This window comes from Botryllus schlosseri, chromosome 6 (assembly GCF_051294905.1).
Source record: "Botryllus schlosseri isolate E-star chromosome 6, Bs_hap1, whole genome shotgun sequence".
Classification (NCBI taxonomy): domain Eukaryota; kingdom Metazoa; phylum Chordata; class Ascidiacea; order Stolidobranchia; family Styelidae; genus Botryllus; species Botryllus schlosseri.
The window spans coordinates 5688649-5711320 of NC_137241.1; the positions used below are offsets into that span (position 1 = coordinate 5688649).

The 22672-nt window shown below is 39.9% G+C and overlaps 2 protein-coding genes across 3 annotated transcripts; both read left to right on the plus strand.

Annotated features, from left to right (window-relative positions):
• The first annotated feature begins 5673 nt into the window (after window positions 1-5673).
• LOC145440554 (ADP-ribosylation factor-like protein 16) lies at window positions 5674-6969 on the plus strand. The gene has a single exon (XM_080318185.1). It carries the CDS (start codon window positions 5823-5825, stop codon window positions 6420-6422), a length of 600 nt encoding a protein of 199 aa, XP_080174311.1. The 5' UTR covers window positions 5674-5822; the 3' UTR covers window positions 6423-6969.
• An 830-nt stretch (window positions 6970-7799) lies between these two features.
• On the plus strand, window positions 7800-21282 carry LOC145440549 (vacuolar protein sorting-associated protein 33B-like). 2 transcript variants are annotated; one of them, XM_080318179.1, is made up of 10 exons: window positions 7800-8045; window positions 8106-8244; window positions 9557-9738; window positions 10517-10750; window positions 13237-13379; window positions 13968-14067; window positions 14141-14288; window positions 18028-18239; window positions 18801-19063; window positions 19819-21282. In XM_080318179.1, exons 1-10 carry the CDS (start codon window positions 7950-7952, stop codon window positions 20120-20122), a joined length of 1821 nt encoding a protein of 606 aa, XP_080174305.1. In that variant the 5' UTR covers window positions 7800-7949; the 3' UTR covers window positions 20123-21282. The 2 variants fall into 2 exon arrangements, with proteins under 2 accessions (XP_080174305.1, XP_080174304.1); XM_080318178.1 differs by having other exon boundaries at window positions 7800-8244.
• The last annotated feature ends 1390 nt before the right edge of the window (window positions 21283-22672 follow it).

Consider the following 22672-nt stretch of genomic DNA (forward strand, 5'->3'; position numbering starts at 1 on the left):
GTCTAGCCGATTTCATCAATACCAAAATTATTATTCAAGTCGAAGTCCCAAGGGTGGAACTGGGGCCATAAGTGTGTCCCGATTATCGAAATTTCGAAAATGTCCGATTTCAATTCGATTCTAATGAGATATATGTAAAGTCCGAAGCCTAATTCGTTTTGAAATGGATTCTACTTGTCTAGCCGATTCCATCAATACCAAGATTATTATTCAAGTCGACGTCCCAAGGGTCGAACTGGGTCCATAAGTGTGTCCGGATTATCGAAATTTCGAAAATGTCCGATTTCAATTCGATTCTAATGAGATATATGTAGAGTCCAAAGCCTAATTCGTTTTGAAATGGATTCTACTAGTCTAGCCGATTCCATCAATACCAAAATTATTATTCAAGTCGACGTCCCAAGGGTCGAACTGGGGCCATAAGTGTGTCCGGATTATCGAAATTTCGAAAATGTCCGATTTCAATTCGATTCTAATGAGATATATGTAGAGTCCGAAGCCTAATTCGTTTTGAAATGGGTTCTACTAATCTGGCCGCTTCTATCGAGACTAAAATTATTATTCAAGTCGACGTCCCAAGGGTCGAACTGGGGCCATAAGTGTGTCCGGATTATCAAAATTTCGAAAATGTCCGATTTCAATTCGATTCTAATGAGATATATGTAGAGTCCGAAGCCTAATTCGTTTTGAAATGGATTCTACTTGTCTAGCCGATTTCATCAATACCAAAATTATTATTCAAGTCGACGTCCCAAGGGTGGAACTGGGGCCATAAGTGTGTCCCGATTATCGAAATTTCGAAAATGTCCGATTTCAATTCGATTCTAATGAGATATATGTAGAGTCCGAAGCCTAATTCGTTTTGAAATGGATTCTACTTGTCTAGCCGATTCCATCAATACCAAGATTATTATTCAAGTCGACGTCCCAAGGGTCGAACTGGGTCCATAAGTGTGTCCGGATTATCGAAATTTCGAAAATGTCCGATTTCAATTCGATTCTAATGAGATATATGTAGAGTCCGAAGCCTAATTCGTTTTGAAATGGATTCTACTAGTCTAGCCGATTCCATCAATACCAAAATTATTATTCAAGTCGACGTCCCAAGGGTCGAACTGGGGCCATAAGTGTGTCCGGATTATCGAAATTTCGAAAATGTCCGATTTCAATTCGATTCTAATGAGATATATGTATAGTCCGAAGCCTAATTCGTTTTGAAATGGGTTCTACTAATCTGGCCGCTTCTATCGAGACTAAAATTATTATTCAAGTCGACGTCCCAAGGGTCGAACTGGGGCCATAAGTGTGTCCGGATTATCAAAATTTCGAAAATGTCCTATTTCAATTCGATTCTAATGAGATATATGTAGAGTCCGAAGCCTAAATCCTTTAAATAAGTGTTCTACTATTCGTCGTGATCATATATTCGGGTAAATGATGATTCTTCGTAGCAACCGCCTGTGTGAAACCATTCCCGCACTCTTCGAAATATATTTATACCTAAGGATTGTCGATAGACATGGTCTGTTGAGCGTTATCATCGACCGACACATTTCTGACGATTTCTCTGCAAAATATTCAGTCAAACGGCTGTGTAGTAGGTATCTCTTCGTCTTCTTAAAATTGTTTTTTCGTCATAAAAGCTGGAATTACACCCGAAAACAGTCGTTTACGTGCATTTGTCATTGAATACATCACCAAGAAATAGTATGGCAAGAGGTTCCTGAATATGCCGATGTAATTTCCAAAGCACAAAACGTAATGACACCCGAGTATATTTCCATGATTCTCCTGATCACCGATTTTCGCCAAAAATTCTAATAGAATCACAGTGGTCATATATGGCATTACAATAATAGAGGTGAAGAGGCCGCTGGTTACCCGAGTATTTGAACATGCCATTTGGGGCACATAACTTCAGAATAACGCGAAACAATAACTTCATATTGTTAATTTATTCGCTAAAACCTAGAGATAGCCTACCTGAATGAGTACTGACTACTGAGCTGAGTAATGAGTATGTTACCTATCCACTAGTAGTGCTGTCGGTCACAACATCGCTAGTTCTCAAAGCGGAGTCTCCATGCCAGCTACGTTGTAAATAGGCCTTTTGCAGGACTTCAGTGCTAAATATCGCATAGTGTACTGTTGATTTCTGGTTGTAAACGTTTCGGAAATTTGTTGTAGAAGTTATCAGAGATTCACCTATGCTAGATGTCAATCATGTACAAAGCATTTCGAATGATATCGTCAGAATTACGCAGAAATCCATCGGTAACGTAGTCGTATTACGGTACTCAACTCTGATCATATGTACTTAAATTTATGCATTTGAAGTAAAGCGATTGGCTTATATTCTGGTAAGAGTATTTGTTAGTTCAAGCAGTACTATTTGTCTGTTGTGGAGCCTGATTTTGGATGGAAGATATGGCTGAAGCAGCCGGGACCCGCAAGGATCAGGATATACTGTCTGCTGGTTTGGGTGCTGGCGTGCTGCTATAAAACAAATGTCGCTGAACACATCGGAAGTATCTTTTGGGAGAACCTGCCGTCAAGACTAAGCAAATCAGTGCACTTTATTGTTGCCTTATACCAGGGGTCACCAACACGCGGCCCGCGAGGTCATATTTTGCGGCCCGCGACGTGATTTGAGATTTCACAAGAAAACTGAGAAAACGATTTTGAAATGCAGTTTCAAGTATTGTTGTTGTTGTCGTTTCGAAATAAGCTATTCTCCTGTGCCCAACATCACTATTCGTCACTAGCTAAAATGGCTTTGGAGATGGCAACAGCATTCCATCGAGGGAGAATAATCTGCTGGAACGAATGGGCTGGGCATATTGCCTTGACGTGCAATGGCCAAAACACTGCCAAGATCGAGACGCCTATAAAACAGCGTACGGAAGTGGTTCACTGGGCTGCGCGCCCCTCTTGTACTACCTAAAAAGTGTCAAGTAGAAGTGGAAGTAGCCTAAACTCATAATGACGCTAGTACTCAGGTAAAATAGTACTTCGTTGCTGACCCCCTCTGTGTATTGGCTCATCCAACTCAGAAACATCCTCTAAAGACAACTAACATTGTTTCTTTCGCATTGACTCCGTAATATTCTGAACTTATGATATTCTTTGATTCATTGAATTTACAAATAAACTTGCAAAGAAGATCGATTTATTAATTTTTGTGCATTCGATACCCAGAGCATAAGAAATAGTTGAAGAAAAATGGATGTTAACCTTATCAAGTTCAATAACTGCCGAGACTGTTATGCCTATGTATTTTCCTCTACCTCCATAGCCACTTGTCTAGACATATTCATAGCATCCACGGAAGAGAGCGCTTGTCTTGCTGTACACAAATGAAATATCATTTTCAAAGCAGACATCAACATCGGGAAAGAAGTTCAGGACAGTTAGTCAGTGGTCAGATCATCTGCTGACATTTTCTGTTGGCATGAAACCACGCTGCCTTCCACCGCATGACCAAATTTTATGTGGTGATAATAATTGGCTCCAGGTTGAATTCTTGACGAGGGCATCATCAATTTCTTAGTTGCCTATGTTCGGCTCTCTTGGGATAATCCATCAGATCATTATTCCGTATGCATGTGGTATAGCCATATGTCTTGAAACTCAAGATATTTGCACTGTGCCATAGAGTGAAGTAATCCAATCCAGGCAATCAATCAAGTAATCCAGGCCCCGGGACAGTTTGTTTCACCCTCAATTGGAGCTGATGATCATTTTCCTTCGGGTAGTGGCACTTGGCAGCATGACAGAATGATCAATAACTTGTAATATAGGTGTAGAGGTCTAAACATTTTGAATTGTTTAACTGAGAAGTCATATAATAGCTTAGGATATTTAATATATATATGGTATGTAGCACATTGCATGAATTCATAACACATCAACATACTGGCACTGGCAGTCATTGTCTCTTATTAGGCTTAAAAATAGCAGTATCCTATATTGCAATCGATATCAATCATCAAATGCTGCAATGATTACCAACTACCGCTACAATACAACTATAGTATACTATCCACACCTAACAATGCTGCAATAAATATCACGCAGTCAACGTCCTGCAATGTCGAATTTTGTGTCATAAAATCATAGTTGACTACCAAATAACGGCTACAATGTCGATCATTTTGACGCAAGGAGTTTACATAGTTCATGAATCAAAGACATCCAACATATTTGAATCCTTGCGCATCTCCATGACACTTGCGAACGTTTACAACCCGAAAACAATAATATACTGTATCCGAAATACGGCTACGTTAACGACGAATTTCTGCGTAATTCTGACGATATCATTCTATGTGCTTTGTACAGGATTGACATCTAGCATAGGTAAATCTCTGATGACTTCTACAACAAATTTCCGAAACGTTTACAACCAGAAATCAACAGTACACTATGCGATATTTAGCACTGAAGCAGGTGCGCGAGAAAGTAGCTTGCTAACCAATTTGTTGTTGCTATGCGTATCTAGTCACGTGATCGAAGTCCTGCAAAAGGCCTATTGCTATGATGATACTATAGAAATTAAACATGGAACGGCAACGACCGATTTTGCAGCTTCGTTCCGCTTCGTCGAGGCTGGAGTGGAGAATTGTTTTGCGTAAGCGACTGTAGGATTTCTGGCAATCCAAAAGCTATCTTCCCGCGCGCAGAAATTATTGAATCTGGTCTCGATCGAAAGCTACTGTTGCACCGATTCCAAAAACATAAATTAAAATAATTATCAGGCACTGGTTCACCTAGAATATGTCCTCCAAGTCTGAAATATCGGCATTGTTCAGAACAATCGGGTAACCGCAACACAATGACCGTAACAATGACCCGTCTCGACTCTCCGATTGTTCGAACAATGCCGATATTTCAGACTTGGAGGACGTATTCTAGGTGTATCATTGCTTGGTCATTAATTTACTTTATATTTTCGGAATCGGTGCAACAGTAGCTTTCGATCAAGAACAGATTCAGTAATTTCTGCGCTAGGGAAGATAGCTTTTGGATTGCCAGAAATCCTACAGTCGCTTACGCAAAACGATTCTCCACTCCAGCCTCGGCGAAGCGGAACGAAGCTGCAAAATCGGTCGTTGCCGTTCCATGTTTAATTTCTATAATGATACACTGTGGTATTGAGGTCACGCGTCATCGCGTCCGTCCACAAAATTGCTATCCAGTTACTTGCTGCTGATAGCCGATGCCGTGCCGAGTGCAGAGCTGTTTTGCTCAGATAACCTGACCGTTATTATCTGTAGTTGCACCGTTGGAACATCTATAGTTGCAGAGAAGGAATTTTAGATAGTAGGGATTATCTTATATCTGCAGTTGGAATACAGCTACTTTATGAATACAATTGCTGCGGTCAAAATGTTTTTCACATCTGACACCTTCAACTTTAATTTGAGAACTTATCGCATTTTAGAGCACTGAAGTGGTCCTTTTAAAGTGTTACGTGACACAAAAAAAGATTGAAAACATTGGGTTACTCGACCCGTGGTGCAGAATCGGAGTAGCTTATGTTATCTTGGAAAAATGAAGTTTTTTTTTGAGATACATTCGGGCAATTAGGCCATATCTTGGCCATGTTTATGTTTAGCTATCAATTTTAATTTCTTTACCCTTGTAATTTAGCTTGAAACACATGTCAATGAAAACCTAATAATTTATATCACTTCAACAATCAGATATAGTATAACGTAGACCTATTAAACTATCATATCACCAGCTGTGACTATATATAGTCATTTGTATGACTGCATTTGTATGTGAAACCAGCCAAGGTAACGGAACTTGTTACATCAATGGTGGAAATCCTAGTCATTGGATGTGCTGGTACTGGTAAATCATTGCTGCTTAAAAAACTCAAGAATTGGAATAAAACCAGCACAGCAAAGAAAAATACTGCACAACCCAATGGGCAAATAGACCTTGACGGTAGTATTGAAGAAGACCCAGCGGCTGGACTTTACGAACGGAATGTCGATGTCCCTGCCACCAAACCGACAATTGGCATTAACGTATGCAACGTCAACTTAAGCAAGCAGCCGCATGACATTGTTTTGAAAGAAATTGGCGGGGTGATGGCTCCTATATGGAAGAGCTCGTACAAAGGCGCGTCCAAAGTAATCTATTTCGTTGACGTGTCCAATTCCACGCAGATATCAGCCAGTACCTCCCTGCTGTACGAAGTAGTTGGTAGTGATGATCTCCGAGATATTCCCATTCTCATTGTTTTGAACAAAATTGATCGAAACTGTCCCATCGGACTGTATGAAATGAAATACTTGATTGGATTGGACGAAATTCTGCAACAGCGAGACGGTATTTCTGTTGTCGAATCTAGCATGAAATACGAAACAGGTGTCGCTGATATTGTGCAATGGATTAGTACAAAATTATGATCATTATGAAGAAAGTGTACAAAATTATGATCATTTTGTGGAAAGTACTTTTGATTTGAAGCAGGTGTTTCCAACCTTTCTTACACCGTGGCCCCCTTTAAAAATTAAAAATGACCCGGATATTATTCTCGATCCTTCAAAGAATTCGAAATGAAATCATTTTAATTAAAAAAACTGGTGTATAGAATTATAGGCGAGTAGGAATAGTAAAGATTAATTTGAAGAAATGATTTCATGACCCCTGAAAAAGGTTCAATGGGACTATGACTCACCCTGATTTAAAAAAGTGATGTTTATCATATTCATGTAACAATTTGTCCCTCTGCTAATCTTCTGTTTTGATGGTGTTATCTTTCAAGCTAATTTTCTATCTGTATAAAATTATATAGTAATCATTCCACTTGGCGTCTGCCAACATTTTCATGTTTGTAACTGGATTCATTGCATCAGACAGAAATTAAAACGTCAGCAGAGCTTACTGACCTGCAGTGGTAGGACATGTGACTTAAATGTGTTCTTATTTTGAATAAAACCATGGTGACCATAATGTAATCTTCTCATTTTCATGATTGCCTAATGCCTATCTACAATAAAGATCCCTGCCTTGTTTACCTATGTGGCAAGTTTGACCTATTTGCAGTTTTACAGTAGTCCTACATGACATGTATATAATACAATATACATTAGATGCAGGTTATTTCGATGTTGTGTCATTACATTTATTGGTTGACTTGTGTGTCAGTAATACCTCATTGCCATTGCAAATATTGATGTCTAGTGTTCAAAGCAACACCGGTAAGTTCAAGGCACTGACTCTAGTTGGGCAAACAGTGTGTCGCGACGTGGTCAGCAATTACCAATTATTTAGTAGGCTACTGATAGCAATTAGTTAGTGAAGTATCATGGTACATGTAGTCTGGTTTTTATTAACTCTTCTGTAAAGAAGCTCACGCAACTCATTGATGATAGCATTTCCGCTATATCAAGCGATGTATATTTTGTATCATTTCTCGAACCAAACCTTCGTGTTTTTGCGCGAGTAATGCAGCCTACATTAAAATTGCACTTGAAACACACCTCATCAATTTTTAATACATTTATTTCTTCACCGGCGATTCAGAGACCTACTCTTTGCGACAGGATTGATTCAATAATGTCGATTGACGAAATTAAATGTGTTGTTGATGATTACGCCTGACGGCCATCAGCGGATGTTTATTTCAATATGAATGTACTATTCAATGTTCAATCGTATATTGAAGTTGTGTACATCCAAAAACCTTGAATAAGTTTGGAAATTGAAGCCACAAATTTCTGAGTTCTATTTGGCGTGGCTCTATGTGATTGAAAAGTTTGAATTACAGAGTGTACTATCGGTGTACATTGTTTATCAGTTTTTTCATAATCCTAGACCGCTACCTGTGTATTAACACTGGTTTCTATTACTAATGATCGAAATATATATTTTTGTAGGAATTACTCTACCGTTAGAATTAAAAATCAAGTCTGTCAAGCGCGACTGTCATCATGCAGCCTCCGTTGCCAGAGATGGGCGTGTTAAAACAAGTCGCCAAAGAGCAGCTTTCGGTGTCGCTGGAGAAGTTCTACGGTAAAAAGGATCTGGTAATCGACTCGGATTTAATGACGCCTCTCGACCGAATCGCGGGTTTAACGTTTCTGAAGGAAAGAGGCGTCGATAAAGTTTTCATACTGGAGCACAAGGAGATACTGAGCGGCTGCGATAAAAGAGTCTACATCACGCGGCCCGAGGTTCAGAACATGAAGCACATCGCAGCGCACATCAACTCTGACAAGAGAGCAGGTAGGATGCAGGGTTGTACTGACTCGAGACATGACTCGACTGAAGTCGCCATTTTTTGTTAACTCGACTTGACTAGAGTCATAAAAGTAAAATTGACTTGTGAAGTCAGAATGTTTTGCCTTCGTTACAACAATGATAGGATGTGCCGAGTGCTACTTTGAATACCATGTTGGTAATTATTTGCAACTACTTTCTTTCAACTCTTTATTTCAATCTGATGAGTGGGGAGATTTTTTTTACATGTCAAAATTGTAGCGATAGGTCAAATCAAAAATTTTTTGTAACCTGCATTTCGTTTGTATCATAGATTTTGCACTGTCGGTGAACTTATCGTTTGAAATTTTACAGCTTGTACCCTACTTCATAGGCCTACCCATGTAGACGGCCCATTGTCTGCTCATTGTAAAATCATAAACATTCAGAAGAAACGAATAGGTTGACATGGTGTTATGCTCAACGTACTGCAATATCCTAACTGAAGCAAGACTGCCAGGGCATTGCATGGTTCTTATATCAAGAAGCGCATTATGAAAAATCGTGATGTAGACACCATTGTCAGAATTAAGCAACACGGTTTGTCACCAACAGTGTACGCACATACAACTTCAGTGTTGTCGGCGAACTACTGCTACTTTTGAATGTTCTTTCTCCATTCTTGGCAAGCTACTTAGTAAGGAAAGATACTTTCTACCCGAGAATGTACGAAAATATCTTTCGTTGTACTACAACAAATTTTAATCATTTCTACCATAATACGTGATGTAGGCCAACTACTGAAATTCTTGAAATTCTTCAAAGGGCCAGATTTTGTTATAATAAAGTTTTTTCATTTAAATATTTGTCAGTTTTTGAGTCAAAGAAGTTTTTTCAGGCCAAACTACTTCGTAAGGACAGACAGTTCGAACCAGAAATGGAGATTAGTAGTACAATTCTAACATTTTATGGGAAAACACCTGATTTGCATACGTTAGGTCAAAATTGAGTTTTTTACGGTCAAAAATGTCAAAATTTTGATTTTTTAGGTCAAAATCTCTCGTTTTTTAGGTAAAAAATCACCCTGCTGATAAGTAAGGATATCAGCAAATTATCTGGTCATGATCCGCGGTTGACAATTTTTATATGCCAAAGCCGTAAACAAGCAAGCACTGCTATGCAGTTTTGACGATGACTCGAGTCATTCTGAAGCCGCACTTTTTGAATGACTTGACTTGAGTCACTGCCATAAGACTTGACATACAAAACATCGATCTATTTTCAATTCGAGTCAATTTTAAAGTCATAAAATTCAATCTCTGCCTTTTTGTACCTGTAGGTAAGCTTCGCAAATACAAGCTATTCCTGGTGCCGCGACGTTTGAGCGTATGCGACATCATACTCGAGCAAGAAGGCGTGATCGGGTCGCTCGAAATCGACGATCTGCACCTCGATTTATTACCGGTCGACGAAGACGTCTTATCGCTCGAACTGCCGCATTTGCTGAACTCGTTTTTTATGGTGAGTATGTTGTGTGAGGATATTTCATGTTTAGCACATCTTGGCTATGTTCCACATCAAAGGTCTCTGTCTTACTTATTATTTTGATCTCAGTATTGCTGGTTCCGGTATCTGATATTGTCAACATGTTCTGGGAACTTATATTCTAAGCTACTGTTGTCGTCAGGCTGACTTATCAAATTTGCGACTGATAAGGGACTTTTACCCTTCAAAATTCACCTGCAACAGTACTGAAAAACATTAGCCTGCATTGTGAAATCGTCAACTGAATTTTTTCAGAGGGGGTCAAATAGTCATCGTTGATACTCAACTGGAAGTAGACGTAACGGAAAAAGTAGGTGAAACCCACTTGAGTATGGTGAAGAAGTACAAGTGATTTGTTGCTGACCAACTCTAAATCTTTTGATACTCGGACTATGTATGTGCTTCGTCGCGAAGCATGCCCCACTGTTGTTAGCCCATGTGAGAAAAGAATTGTCACATTGTGTGTGCGATGGGCATTATTGATCTTTTCTTTCATAGGCCTATTTATTAGAAGAGCTTCTTGTAGGTACAGAACTTCAAGATATTCATATCGAAATGAGCCCGAATATTTTGGCTTACACTCGTCAGCAATTTGTAGAGAATTAGAATGAACATTGTATGTCAACAATCTTATCACTGAATATGACGTCACCAGCATGAAATTTTGAAATTATTGCTATAGTTGCTGGCGAATCCGATTGGTTGACTTTGCTATTGAATTTCTAGTTCAATAATTCCTTTGGGTTGTCTTCAGGAAGGCGACTTCACGTGGTTGCACACCGTCGCAAAGTCTATCGTCAACATCCAATGTCTCTTCGGTAGCATCCCGAATATCTACGGTCAAGGAGACTCGGCGCACAAAGTGGACGAGCTGGTCAGAACGCTGACGGCGGAATTGTCGGAAAAGAGAACATCTATCGAGCACGAAATCGGGCATCTCGTCTTGATCGACAGAGAAGTCGATTTTGTGACTCCGCTCTGCTCGCAGGTAATTCGATGGATTTGGGCTGACTGATGGATTTGGTTCTATGATAATTGTGGATGTGTTTCTGTGGGTGGAGTGAAATTTGAAAAAAATAGATTTTCAATAGTGGTCTTGATTAGAGCCCGACCGATTATCGGCTGGCCGATAATATCGAGTCGATATCACGCTTGGAGAGAAATATCGGTATCGGCCGTTGAAGGTAAAAAAATATCGGCCATTTTCGTGACGTCACAACATGGTGGCAGGGAGTCAGAGAAGTCGATAGAAGACGTGAGGACGGTAATTTATAAATAATAAATGGCCAAGCTGCACATTGTGCATACTCCATACAGGCAGTAGGCGTGCCTATCTGAAAAATAATATGGAATACTAACCACCGTTATGCCCCACTGACTTTGTGGGAATCCCCCTGCAGTAATCGATCACCAAAGACAGAGAGCAGCTGGGTGGATAGTTGTCTGCAGAAGATTTCAATCAGTAAGAGAAATGAGAACATCAATCATGCTGGACTGACCCTCGTGATGATAGAGAAAAGCGTCTCGTCGAAACATTTCTCGGAAGATAGTGCTATTGGTTCGGTACCAACAGAGCTACCAGTAATGTATGAAGTCGTCTGACTGAGGCCTTCGGGGCCACCATGATAGGAAATATGCGAGCGTAGAGGGCAAGAAAATCAAGCAAACGTGGAGTAAAGCCAATAATTGATACGAAAATTTTTAATTCCATGATGACATAGGCCAATTCTGACAAAAGAGCGTAAAATATTGATCAATTGATTGTTTGAATGCTGGTCATGGTCAAGGCCCAACGGGGATTGGTGGAACAGTTGCAGACGTGGACAATTTCAGTTGTTTTGCACATTCTCTTCAGCTATTTGTTAATGATGTGCTGAAGGCTCCAGGTGCACTGCCAGAAGAATATCAATATTAATATCAATATTTGGTGAAACCATTGAAGGAAAGATCCCCTGCAAGGGAGCGGTGGAACCGAAATGAAGAAAGATTTCCAATTCTTGCTGTGCCACTAACTATGGTACCAAGTGAAGGACTGCTCACTATGTTTAGTACTATATACATCATTTATGGAAGACCACAGAAGTTCATTCCTTGGAGAAAGAGCCGAGAAATTGTGCTTCGTGAACTGTAATCTGCAACTGCTGGATTGGTGCTTTTGATATATTTTTATAGCCCCTAGATCATTTATTTCATGTTCAAGCATATCAATGGCTGTAAAGCTGTTGAAATAAATGCTCTTGAGTTGTTAAAATTGGGCCTTGAGCTAGATTCCATATCTTTTGAATATCGGCTGAATATATCGGTGTTATCGGTGGAGGTACTGGATATCGGTCTTATCGGTATCGGCTCAAAAATCCAATATCGGTCGGGCTCTAGTCTTGATGTATAGTCTTAAATATTAAATGATGTTGGGTTCATGCAACCTCTAGTGCAGTGGTTCTCAACCTTTTTGTCTTCGTGGACCCCTTTTGGACCGTCACGGACCACTGCCGACCCCCTGAAGATTTCGTTCAAAATTAGCTTAATTATCGTGCAACGGTAATCTGCATTGTGTAAATAATAATTGTAGGCTAGTGATAAACAGCCGCAAAATGACTTTCCTTTCCTTCGCTATATGTGGAAATTAGGTAGACTTTTATTATCTCGAAACGAATTTTGCAGCTGTATTTATTGAACGAGTGTCAAAAATCCATTTCCACAAAGATATATTGGTGGCGAATGCAATATTACCGCGTAAGGCTTCCGACGACAGATTTTAGTGTTAGTTTTTAATGAACATATCATGTCCAGCCTAGTCATTTCTATCTAGCATCTCATCTTGACGTTATTTAGTGGTTGTATCACTAGGGGAAATCAATTCCGTGGCTGGGTTTCAATTCCTTTATTGGGAAACATTACTAAAAAGGTTCAGGAAATTCTATTTCAAACGACTGTTTTCCAATTTGCTGAGACCGACAACTGCAAATCCAAAATGTTTTGCAAACATTTCGAAGTCACCCTGTTTGACCTGGCTATCTCCAACATTTCATTTCTCCACAAACCCCAACAAAACATCTCTAAACAGTAATATGGCTGCATCGGTAGGCTATTGGTAATTTGACAATTAAAATGAGTTTGCACTGTCGGATATTCCATCTCAGACGACCATCTTATGATGTGAATCCTAAACTTTTAGCGATTATGAAGCGAGACTATTATGTTTTTCCTAATTAAAAAATAAGGTTATCAATCATTTTACAAATTTTAACGGTTTCGTGGACCCCTTGAAATTGCTTCACATACCCCCGGTTGAGAACCACTGCTCTAGGGGTTGTGTAATTTCACCAAAAATAGATAATCTTTCCATATCTTGATGACCGCTTATACTAGAAAGTTAGTTTTGGGCTTAGAAGCTGCGGAAGTAACATGTTTCAATTTCATTTACATAGAACTTGAAATCCACGACAGGACATTAACCTGGTAGGAACTGTTCAGGTAACATACGAAGGATTGCTGGATGATATATTCGGCATCAAATGTGGCGTAATAGAGTTTAATGAAGAGGTGACGGGCAGCGACAAACCCGTGAAACACGTATTAAGCGCGAAAGATACGATCTTCAACGAAATACGGGACAGGTGAGGCGCAGGATAAAAATGCTATTCTCAATTCTCATACATCGTTAACAATGTAAAAAGTAATAAAGCATCTTTGGGTGATTTGGGATGTGAAATACACACAAGTAGATGGATAACTTGTTTTCCAATCGCAATGTTGCTGTAATTTGGTGCGCTTTGGCCAGACTCGGACAACTAGAACATTTTGAGCTTTTCCAAATTAGATTGGAATTAGAATTACAGCAACATTTTTTTAAAATTAGGTTAGAATTAAATTTACTGAATTTGCGAAAACTTGGACATTGAGCTGATATATATCATAATATCGAATCATAGTCCATTATTATTAGCATGAGAATGGCAAATGTCAGTATAGCAAGCTTGGTTCGTTTCGCTCTATGCAGTCCATCCGTGGCAGTTATAGGCAAAACGGAAATAAGATTAGAGATAAAATTTTAACACAGGAACATTTCGCAAATTAGTATCTAAAAAAGATGTCGCAAATAGGATTAGAATTTGATTCAGGCATTATCTAGTCCAAGGCACCGAATCATTTTGAAGACTCGCAAAGCTGTCAGAACTTTGATATCACCAATTTCCTTATTCCAGACACTTTACAAACGTATTTCAAGTCGTCAAAGACAAGGCGAAAGACATTCAAGCCGGTTACGACAAACGGCACGACATGCAGGAAGTCAGCAACTTCAAAGTAAGCCTTTTGTCAGATTTTATCTCTCTGCAGGTGATAAGGTATCTAACGGCATCGGAATGTTATCTCACAGAAATACATTCAAGAGGACTTCAAAGGCCTGAAGGACCAGCACCGCTCGTTGTCTTTGCACATCGGCGCCTGCGAAGTGATACTGAAAAGTAAAACGAAAGGGTCCTTGAAGAAGGGAGACCTGCAGGATATCTTGAGGGTGGAGCATAGTTAGTATGCATTGCTACCAGGGTGGTGACCAAAACACAAGATCCAGTGTCACAAGTCAATTCTACATATGTATGTTTTGACCCGAGTCAAGTCGAATCATTTTTGATTCACCTCCGAGTTGAATCCTGTAAATCTCACTTTTTAAAACTACGTGTGGGTGATATTGAATGCCTCGCATTTATAATACAGTAATTTTCCTCACTTTAGTCAGTTTTTGGCCCTGTTTTACAAACACCAGTACCGATAGGCAAAATACCAATAATGTGGTAGCTTGCTCTTCTTGGTAGATCCAACGAAATGTCTTGGCCGTCTGAGTCTAGAGCAGTGGTCGGGATCCTTTTTCGACCGAAGAGCCATATTGGCCCAATATTTTCAATTCTAACTCCCAAAGAGCCATACATGTCAATTAACTGTTACGTCACAATTGAACATCCGTGAGGTATTGGTAGCACTAATATATGGGATTCGTAATCAAATGTAATTGTCGCGCTGATTCTGAAAATTCATGTATTCCTATAAGAGACTCCTAAAATATTCGGCGTAACGTAGCGTTGCGTTACACACTCACATTTTTACGGCGGTGCTAAAAAGATAATAACCAATCAAGAAAAAGGACAGGTATAGCGTTGTTTTTAATTTTAATTTGCAATTGTGAATGCCACTTTAAAGGCATTTTATTTCTCGGTGTAGATCAGGAAGACATTTTGTATTTAAAAACTGCATTGTCCTACCTACAACTGTCGCCATGTCTGCTATTCTGTTTTGTCAATCAAGGTATCGTGCAATCTAAGATTGCTAGGCGCGCGATGGTTTGTAGATCGAATTCGCAAGTGGTGTTGCCGGTGCGACAGCAACTTAAATTTGGGAACTTTGAAAATAGGGCGGTGCGTGCCCCTAACCCTGCATACGACTCTGTCTTGACCTCTCAAAGACATGTTTGTGCTGCCACGAGAATAATTATTCTCGCCGCCATGAAAATTTACTAACAAGTTGCTGCAATACTAATAAGTAGAGTACAAAATTAAAAATTTCTCAAAGAGCCATATCTTACACCCAAAAGGGCCATATATGGCTCGTGAGCCATAGGTTGCCGACCACTGGTCTAGAGTCATATGACTTGGTTTAGTCATGCGCAATGACTGAGGTAAGTCGAGTCAATACACAAATTACCTGATATCGAGTCATTTCCATATTTTAGAAAATAACTCGGATCAAGTCATGACTCGACTTATTACGGCCTCATACTTGACTCGAGTCTTCGAGTGGTTAAAGTTTTGCCTGGGCACGGTGATTCGAGTACTCCAATCTGAATCCAGTTAATTCTAACGATCCGAGTCGGGTAGTGCGAAATCATTTTTTCGAGTACCAAGAGGTAATCAATCAACGGGAATTATAGTTTCGATACTATTTGCCACTCCATTTTCAGAAAGTGCAATGAAATAGGTATGGTTGAAAAATAGCTACTATAATCTTCAATGTGGCGTTATATTCTTATTTGATGTTTCCACACGATACAAGGTTTGTTTCGCCTGGTTTTATGACAGTTTCACTGGTGATAGCAATGGGGGCAATTGCACAACCCTGAAACTACTTTGTACCTTACAAAATCTGAAGCGCAAAAAAGTGTTTAGTAGAAGTATTGTAAAAGCATGACCACTTGATACGCAATTAAGCATTGCAAGTAGGGATAAACCTACACAAGTACTCTGAGAAAGGTGGGATCCTTTGTTGCTGAGCGCCTCTTGCCGTGAATCTATGTAACATGCAATGGGTGCTCGGGTTTTAATTTGGATGGGCTCAGGCTTGTAGGCGAGTCATGTGAATTTGACATTGAGATCTAGAGTTAATCTGTATTCGTTGCACGGTATTTATACGAAGATGAGCGTCACAGTCGGAATGCAGCAGTCGAATATTAATAATTGATATGTTTAGAGTCGATCCCTTTGAAAATGAATGTGGTTTTGGATGTACATTGTACATCATATAGTGACATGCAAAGCGCACACGGCACGGTGTTGACTAGAACCTAACTGCCATCTGTATGTGTGGAAATGTTGGTATCGGTCAACTCTGGTCAGTATTTATAGGCCTATGTGATTTGTCATTACTCCTGCGACTGTTCTAAGTGGGACTACGTTTAGTCCTGTTGAGTTTATATTTGAGTTATTGAGTATACCAACTTTTGGTGAAAATGCTGCAAAACTATGATATAGACCTGCCGGACTGGAATTAGTGGTTACTTGACTTGAGTTTGGTTGTGACTAAATGCGGATAATAATAAATAATGAGTTATTTGGGTGAAATATGTCAAGTTTTGGTGTCGGCAGAAAATAATAGCGGTATTGGCAAAATATCATATCGGTATCTGCTTGGAGTTCCAATGCCGGTGAAGATGAGCATGTTCCCAAATTCCGAACTTGAACAACTAGATGAATATGGTCGTATAATTAGACTAGACGCTGGTAATGTAATTCTAATCTATTTTTTTAAACATTTCTTCGCTCTAGTTATAATTCTCATCTAATTTCTGAACTGTTTCTATGCAGCAACAGGCTGTATATTCTAATCTAAATTTTGGAACTGTGTAGTGCGAAACGAGTCAAGCTTGATGTACAGATATTTCCCATTCTCGTGCTTATGAGAGTGAAATCCGCTTTAATATGATGTGAAATTGATTCAATTTCTAAATTTTAGCGAATTCAGTAATTCTAATCTGATTTGGAAAAAAAAATGTAGCTATAATTCTTATTCTAGTCTACGTTGGTATAACCCAGGGTTGTAACCAAGTCAATCTCACTTTTATAGTTTTGACTCGAGTCATTTTCAATTCATCACAGAGTCAAGTCCGAGTCATGGTATTATGACTCGAGTTTCGGTTTCCAGTTAAAGTCTGTTGAATCCGCTTTTTATAACTCTGTTTGGTGATATCGAAAGGTTCCCATTCATAATATACAATCGAATAGTAGGCTATATTCATATTGAAATAAACCCGAATATTTTCGGCTGACACTCGTCAGGGGTAATCGTCAGCAACTAGTAGAGAATTGGAAAGAACATTGTATATCAACCGATCGTATCACAAAATAAAATCTTCTTTCCAATTCGCTACTAGTTGCTGACGATTACCGCTGACGAGTGTCAGCTGAAAATATTCAGGTTTATTACAATATAAATATACTAATTCAATTGCATATTGAAGTTCTGTACCTCCAAGAAGCTCTTCATTAATTATGTACTTATTTTCCCCAGGCCTTCAGCAGTTTCTGGTCACATTTTCAAGTGCCAGGACCAATAGACGTAACGTAATCCAAATAGTGTGGTCACTTAACTATTGTTCGGAATTACAATGAAGTGTCGGTCTTGGCCGTCGGAGTCTCGAGTCATATGACTTGGTTTGAGTCATGCGCAATGACTCGAGTCGGGTCATTTCCGTATTTGAAGAAAATGACTCGAGTCATTACAACCCTGGTGTATAACCTGTATAGCTATAATTCTAATTCTGATCTAATTTGTAAAAGCTAGAAATTTACTGGCTTTCCAATTCTCTGGATGTCGGTCGAGCTCTAGCCTTGACTGCAGCGTGTCAGATCTTTGTTCAATTGCGAAACAAACCTTTGCGTCAATTTACAGTATAAATTACAACGATATTCGCCGTATCCGAATGGTCAACGGCTTCTCTCGTCACGTTGTCATATTTCTACTGGTAATCTTTGAGATTAACAACCACACACGCTTTAGATCTGCTGGAAGGCACCGAAAGCAAGAGCTGCATGGCTTACGTGGAGGAGTGCATTCACAGGCAGTACGACCCCAACTTGACGCTGCGTCTCATGTGTCTGTTGTCCTGCACGTCGAGCGGCTTGCTGCCGAGAGAATTTCAAAATATAAAGCGGCAGTTCTTGCAAAGCTACGGGTACGACTCCATGATAACTCTCTTCAATCTGAAGAAGGTGAGTGAGTCACGCCACGCCGTAGGCTGAGGCGGTCAAGATTTAAGGTTACCGTACGTCTTCCTTTTTCAAGAAATCGAAAATGTCCTCCTTTATAGCTTTGACACCCAGGCGATTTTACACTGGCAACTAAAAATTGCCATGAAAGACGCAAAATATGGATTTTTACGACAGTGACGGCAAGGCTGACAGAAAAAACGTCAACGCCAACCGATTTTTACGTAACAGAACGGCTTTCGGGAGTCGAGTTACAAAATTTTAAGTTACAACAAACGTTTATCATGAACGTACTTTTGAAAGCAGTATTTCTTAACCACATGAAGAATCAAGCTAAGCCAATGCAGTCCAAGTTGCAACAATGTTTATTCATTACCTGAGCACTTTGAAAAAAGTAAAGTACTTCTTTAGTGACCAACTAAACATTCTAGGCTTAGTTTTGCCTTGAACAGTGAAAACTGAAGCTGAATCAGTCTAAAATGATGACCACTTGAGCAGTTAGAAAAATTGATGTAGTTCTGCAATACAGGTTGCCCAAGACTACTAATTTGCGTCTCGTTTCAGGCCGGACTTCTTACGGAGGCGCAGAAAGAGGGACAGACGACTTCGATCGGAACGAACTTGAACAAATTAGCCGACAAGGCACCGATGGGCTCGGCGGTGTCATACGTCGCCAGCTCGCTAGCCTCATTACAAAAGCGAGACTGGTTTAAGACGGTCAGCAAAAAGCTGGGTTTGATTCCGAAGAATAGCGGGGAATACAGTTTGAAGCATCCGCAGGACATGGCGTACGTTTTCGGAGGGGCCTATATACCTCTGAGTTGCAAGTATGATAATCCAATATTTTGAGACCTGCTCTATTTTCAATCTTTGTTCGTACGGGGTTGTTATTCTTATCTGAGTGTATGGCGACATAAATTATGTGTTTTATACTTCGACTTCTCTTTGATTTGTCCATGGACTGGTGTGGCTAGGTCTGCCATTATAATGTGCTTTTCGGTCACAAGATTCCGAGCCATAAGTCAATCTCGCTTTCATAGTTTTGACTCGAGTCAAGTCGAGTCATTTTCAATTCACCACCGAGTCATAGTGTTTTGACGTGAGTTCTAGTACAAATTATGTTCACTGTTCAGTTCTATGCAGTTCAACCCACTTTTTTTCAGCTCTGCTCGAGTGATATAGAGTGGCATGCATTGGTAATAATTTTCGTCAATCTTATCAGTTTCTGGCCCTATTTTCCGAGTATCAGGACTGATAGACGAAATACCCCAATAGTGCGGTGACTTTACTATTCTTCGAAGTTACAATGAAATGTATGTTTTGGCCGTCCTAGTCTCCAGTCATGTGACTTGGTTCGAGTCTCGACTGCAAGTCGAGTCACCAAAAAATCGTGACTCGAGTCAATAAACCCTGCAAAGTATTCAGCATTGCCTCTCACTTTGATTTATTACTGTTAATTTCTTCTTGATTAGATGAAGTATGTGGATATTTTCAAAATGTGCCAAAACCACCGACAAACCCCCGACTCTGACCACCTATGGTGACTTTGCCTCTGATGCGAATTTTGAAATCGACTTTCCAGATTGGTGGAGCAGGCCCTGCTGAAGCAAGGCTGGTCGGGACTGGAGGACGTGGTCCGACACTTGCCGGGGAAGAATTTTGCCCGGATCGAGGCCCGGTCCGCGAAAGGAAAGACAATGACGGCCAGCGACCAGTCTTACAAAGTGGTCCTGGTCTACTTCATCGGCGGCGTTACGTATTCGGAAATTGCAGCCCTCAGGTTCTTGGGCAGGCAGAAAGGCTATCGGTTTATAATCGCGACGACGGCCATCATTAACGGTTCGCGTATGCTAAACTCTTTTGTGGAGATGCCGCAGCATACGTGAGGCTGTTTTGGTGCTTGCGCACTGGAAGTAGGGCCGAGCACGATGCTCGGATCTGTATCGAGTAATCATTCTAAGGGTTCGAGGATGATTTTTTCGAGCACTGAAATCATACGATTCCTGCCACTAAGAGTTGATGTATCAACGAGAATTTAAGGTTCGATGCTATTTTACACTTCGGAAGGCTGTGAATTTCGATTGGTCGTATCGCAGTCTACGAAGCACGTAATACAGAGCTTAGGGATGTTAGTGGAAATTACATATCTGTGAAGTCGTGATGATTGTACGGGGCTGTTAAAAAAATCACCTTTTTTCCCGAATCTTGCCTGCTAGGCAATTGAATCGTCAGCTTGCCTAAAAAAACGATGCACACAAAATTTGAATCTATTCCGGCCGGTAATCGCGAAGTTTTCAGTTTTAAAGATTTGAATTTAATATACAATATTTGAGAAAATTTCAAATTTTTCTGGTTACCCTGTGAAATTGATACACGTTTTGAGTTTTTCCCTAATAATTCTATGATTTCCCACCGTCAATGCTACTTTTTCAAATCCTAAATTTCCAACTACTATAACTTCGCTTCTGCTGGTCGGAATTGAGTCAAATTTGTCTTGCATCATTGAATTTCTTTTTTTAATATTCCATAAGAACTTCGCGATTACAGGTTGAAATGGATTCAAACTATTTTAGGCAACCTAACGATTAAATCGCTTCGAAAGCAAGATTTTGAATTTTTTTTTTGAACAATTGCACACCGCACACCATTGTCACAAAAGTATGGAAAAGTGCCCAATTATCTTTGTGGTCGCATAAAACGTACATATATTAAACTTTCCACATCATTCCTAGTGCTGTGATTCGAATACTCGCCTAATACCCGATTCAGAATCGAATCACTCGGCCCTAACTGGAAGTCCAGTCACTGGAAATGATCGAATACCAACATTCGGGCTAGGGTGCAGTGGGTGGCCGACATGTGGACGCGACCAGCCCGGAAATCTGAAAGGTGCAAAAAAACTCGATTATGCAATCATGTCACTGCTGTCTTACGAAAGTGGCAACGGTACACAGGTGCTGCTTTTTCAAATGGTATTTTTAAGCGATGAAATGTCTATTTTGAATGTTATATTGCTACGCTAATAATAATGACCGATGCTTTAGTGGATTTTGTGTGATTTGAAGAGACTCAGGAAGGTACAGAACGTCAGGGTACGATTGAATAATGTATATTGAAGTAAATCCGAATTTTTGCCATTGCATTACCTTGATTACTCAAATTTTCATGCCGATGACGTCCAATTCGGTTATACAGTTGTTGATATGTAAAGATCTTTTCAATTCTCTACTAGCAGATGACGACAGCTGAAAATATTCGGGTTTACTTCAATATCAATAGATCATTCATTAGTGCATTATACGGCGCAGAAATGAGACTAGCTAGCTCGATGTTGTGTACTACAGAAAGGTATCTCGGCGTCATGTTGATCGGACCGCTGTAATGGGTGATAGTCGTGGAGATTGATTGATGCGGTCTTGTGATGCGCGTCCTGTGAACCATCGCACAAAGAAGCGCACCGGCAAGGCAAGGGCTTTGAAATTTGACTGGTTGAGTTCATGTAGATGAGGCACGTTGTCGAATTTCCCTTGTGTACTGCACGAGTGGTGAGTACTCCTTTCCTAGGCAAGTCAAGTGCTGGCCTTGGAGTTTGAGGTGATGCGCTCATTGTACTACTAATAAACCAGTATTGTATGCGGTTTGTATATAAGTTGTCATTAGTGTGTCATGAAAACGAATCCAATCCTAGCATAAACCTTCCTGCACTGTGCACTTGTTTTTTCCTGAACTCAGCTATGCCCTTTCTCATGTGGTTGTCAGCATGCCCAATTGCCCACTGAACTTTTGATCTAGCAAGCGGGACACAGTGCCAGTTATCCGTAAAAGTTTTTATGCCCGATCGACGTTATTTTAATGCATTCATTGTGAACTTGTACTTCTCAACTGTGTGTGCCCGATAACAAATTAAAATACACCATTGACTAGGTCAAGGAAGTTTCAGCTTAAATTGAAGTCATTCTGAGCCCAAGAAACATTTCTCTCGGGCGGCTTCACGCATCCCCCCAGCTGCATTCACGACCCCCCCGTTTGAGAACCACTGGTCTACAATATACGACATGTTAGAATAGTGGTTGGGGAACAGAAAATGTATCAACATCTCAGTCAATAGCAATTTCCTAACTCGTTCGCATGTTACTTTTGTCTAATTTTGTTTAAATTTAACCAAAAGAAATACCATAAGCATGTTGCTACGATCATGAGCACTAAAAACAAGGTTATTGCTTCACACTGGCCATATAAATTCAACAGCGATCCTAAAATTAAATGACTAATTGTATTTCTCTGACTATAGGCAGCACATTTAGCAATGTAGCTCCTTATTCCAGTGTATTGCGATTACTGGTAGTATAAGTTTTGAGTAAACGTTAAAAGTGTGTACCATTCCAAAAATATTTATTAGCAAATGATCATTCCGATCAATATTAGACAACACCACA

Excerpts from the sequence above, each read along its gene's own strand:
- LOC145440549 (XM_080318178.1), top strand. The coding sequence starts at position 7,950 with ATGCAGCCTCCGTTGCCAGAGATGGGCGTGTTAAAACAAGTCGCCAAA. Across the intron at positions 14,068-14,140 it reads AGGAAGTCAGCAACTTCAAA|AAATACATTCAAGAGGACTT; the intron begins GTAAGCCTTTTG and ends GTTATCTCACAG. Across the intron at positions 18,240-18,800 it reads CTCTCTTCAATCTGAAGAAG|GCCGGACTTCTTACGGAGGC; the intron begins GTGAGTGAGTCA and ends GTCTCGTTTCAG.
- LOC145440554 (XM_080318185.1), top strand. The coding sequence starts at position 5,823 with ATGGTGGAAATCCTAGTCATTGGATGTGCTGGTACTGGTAAATCATTG.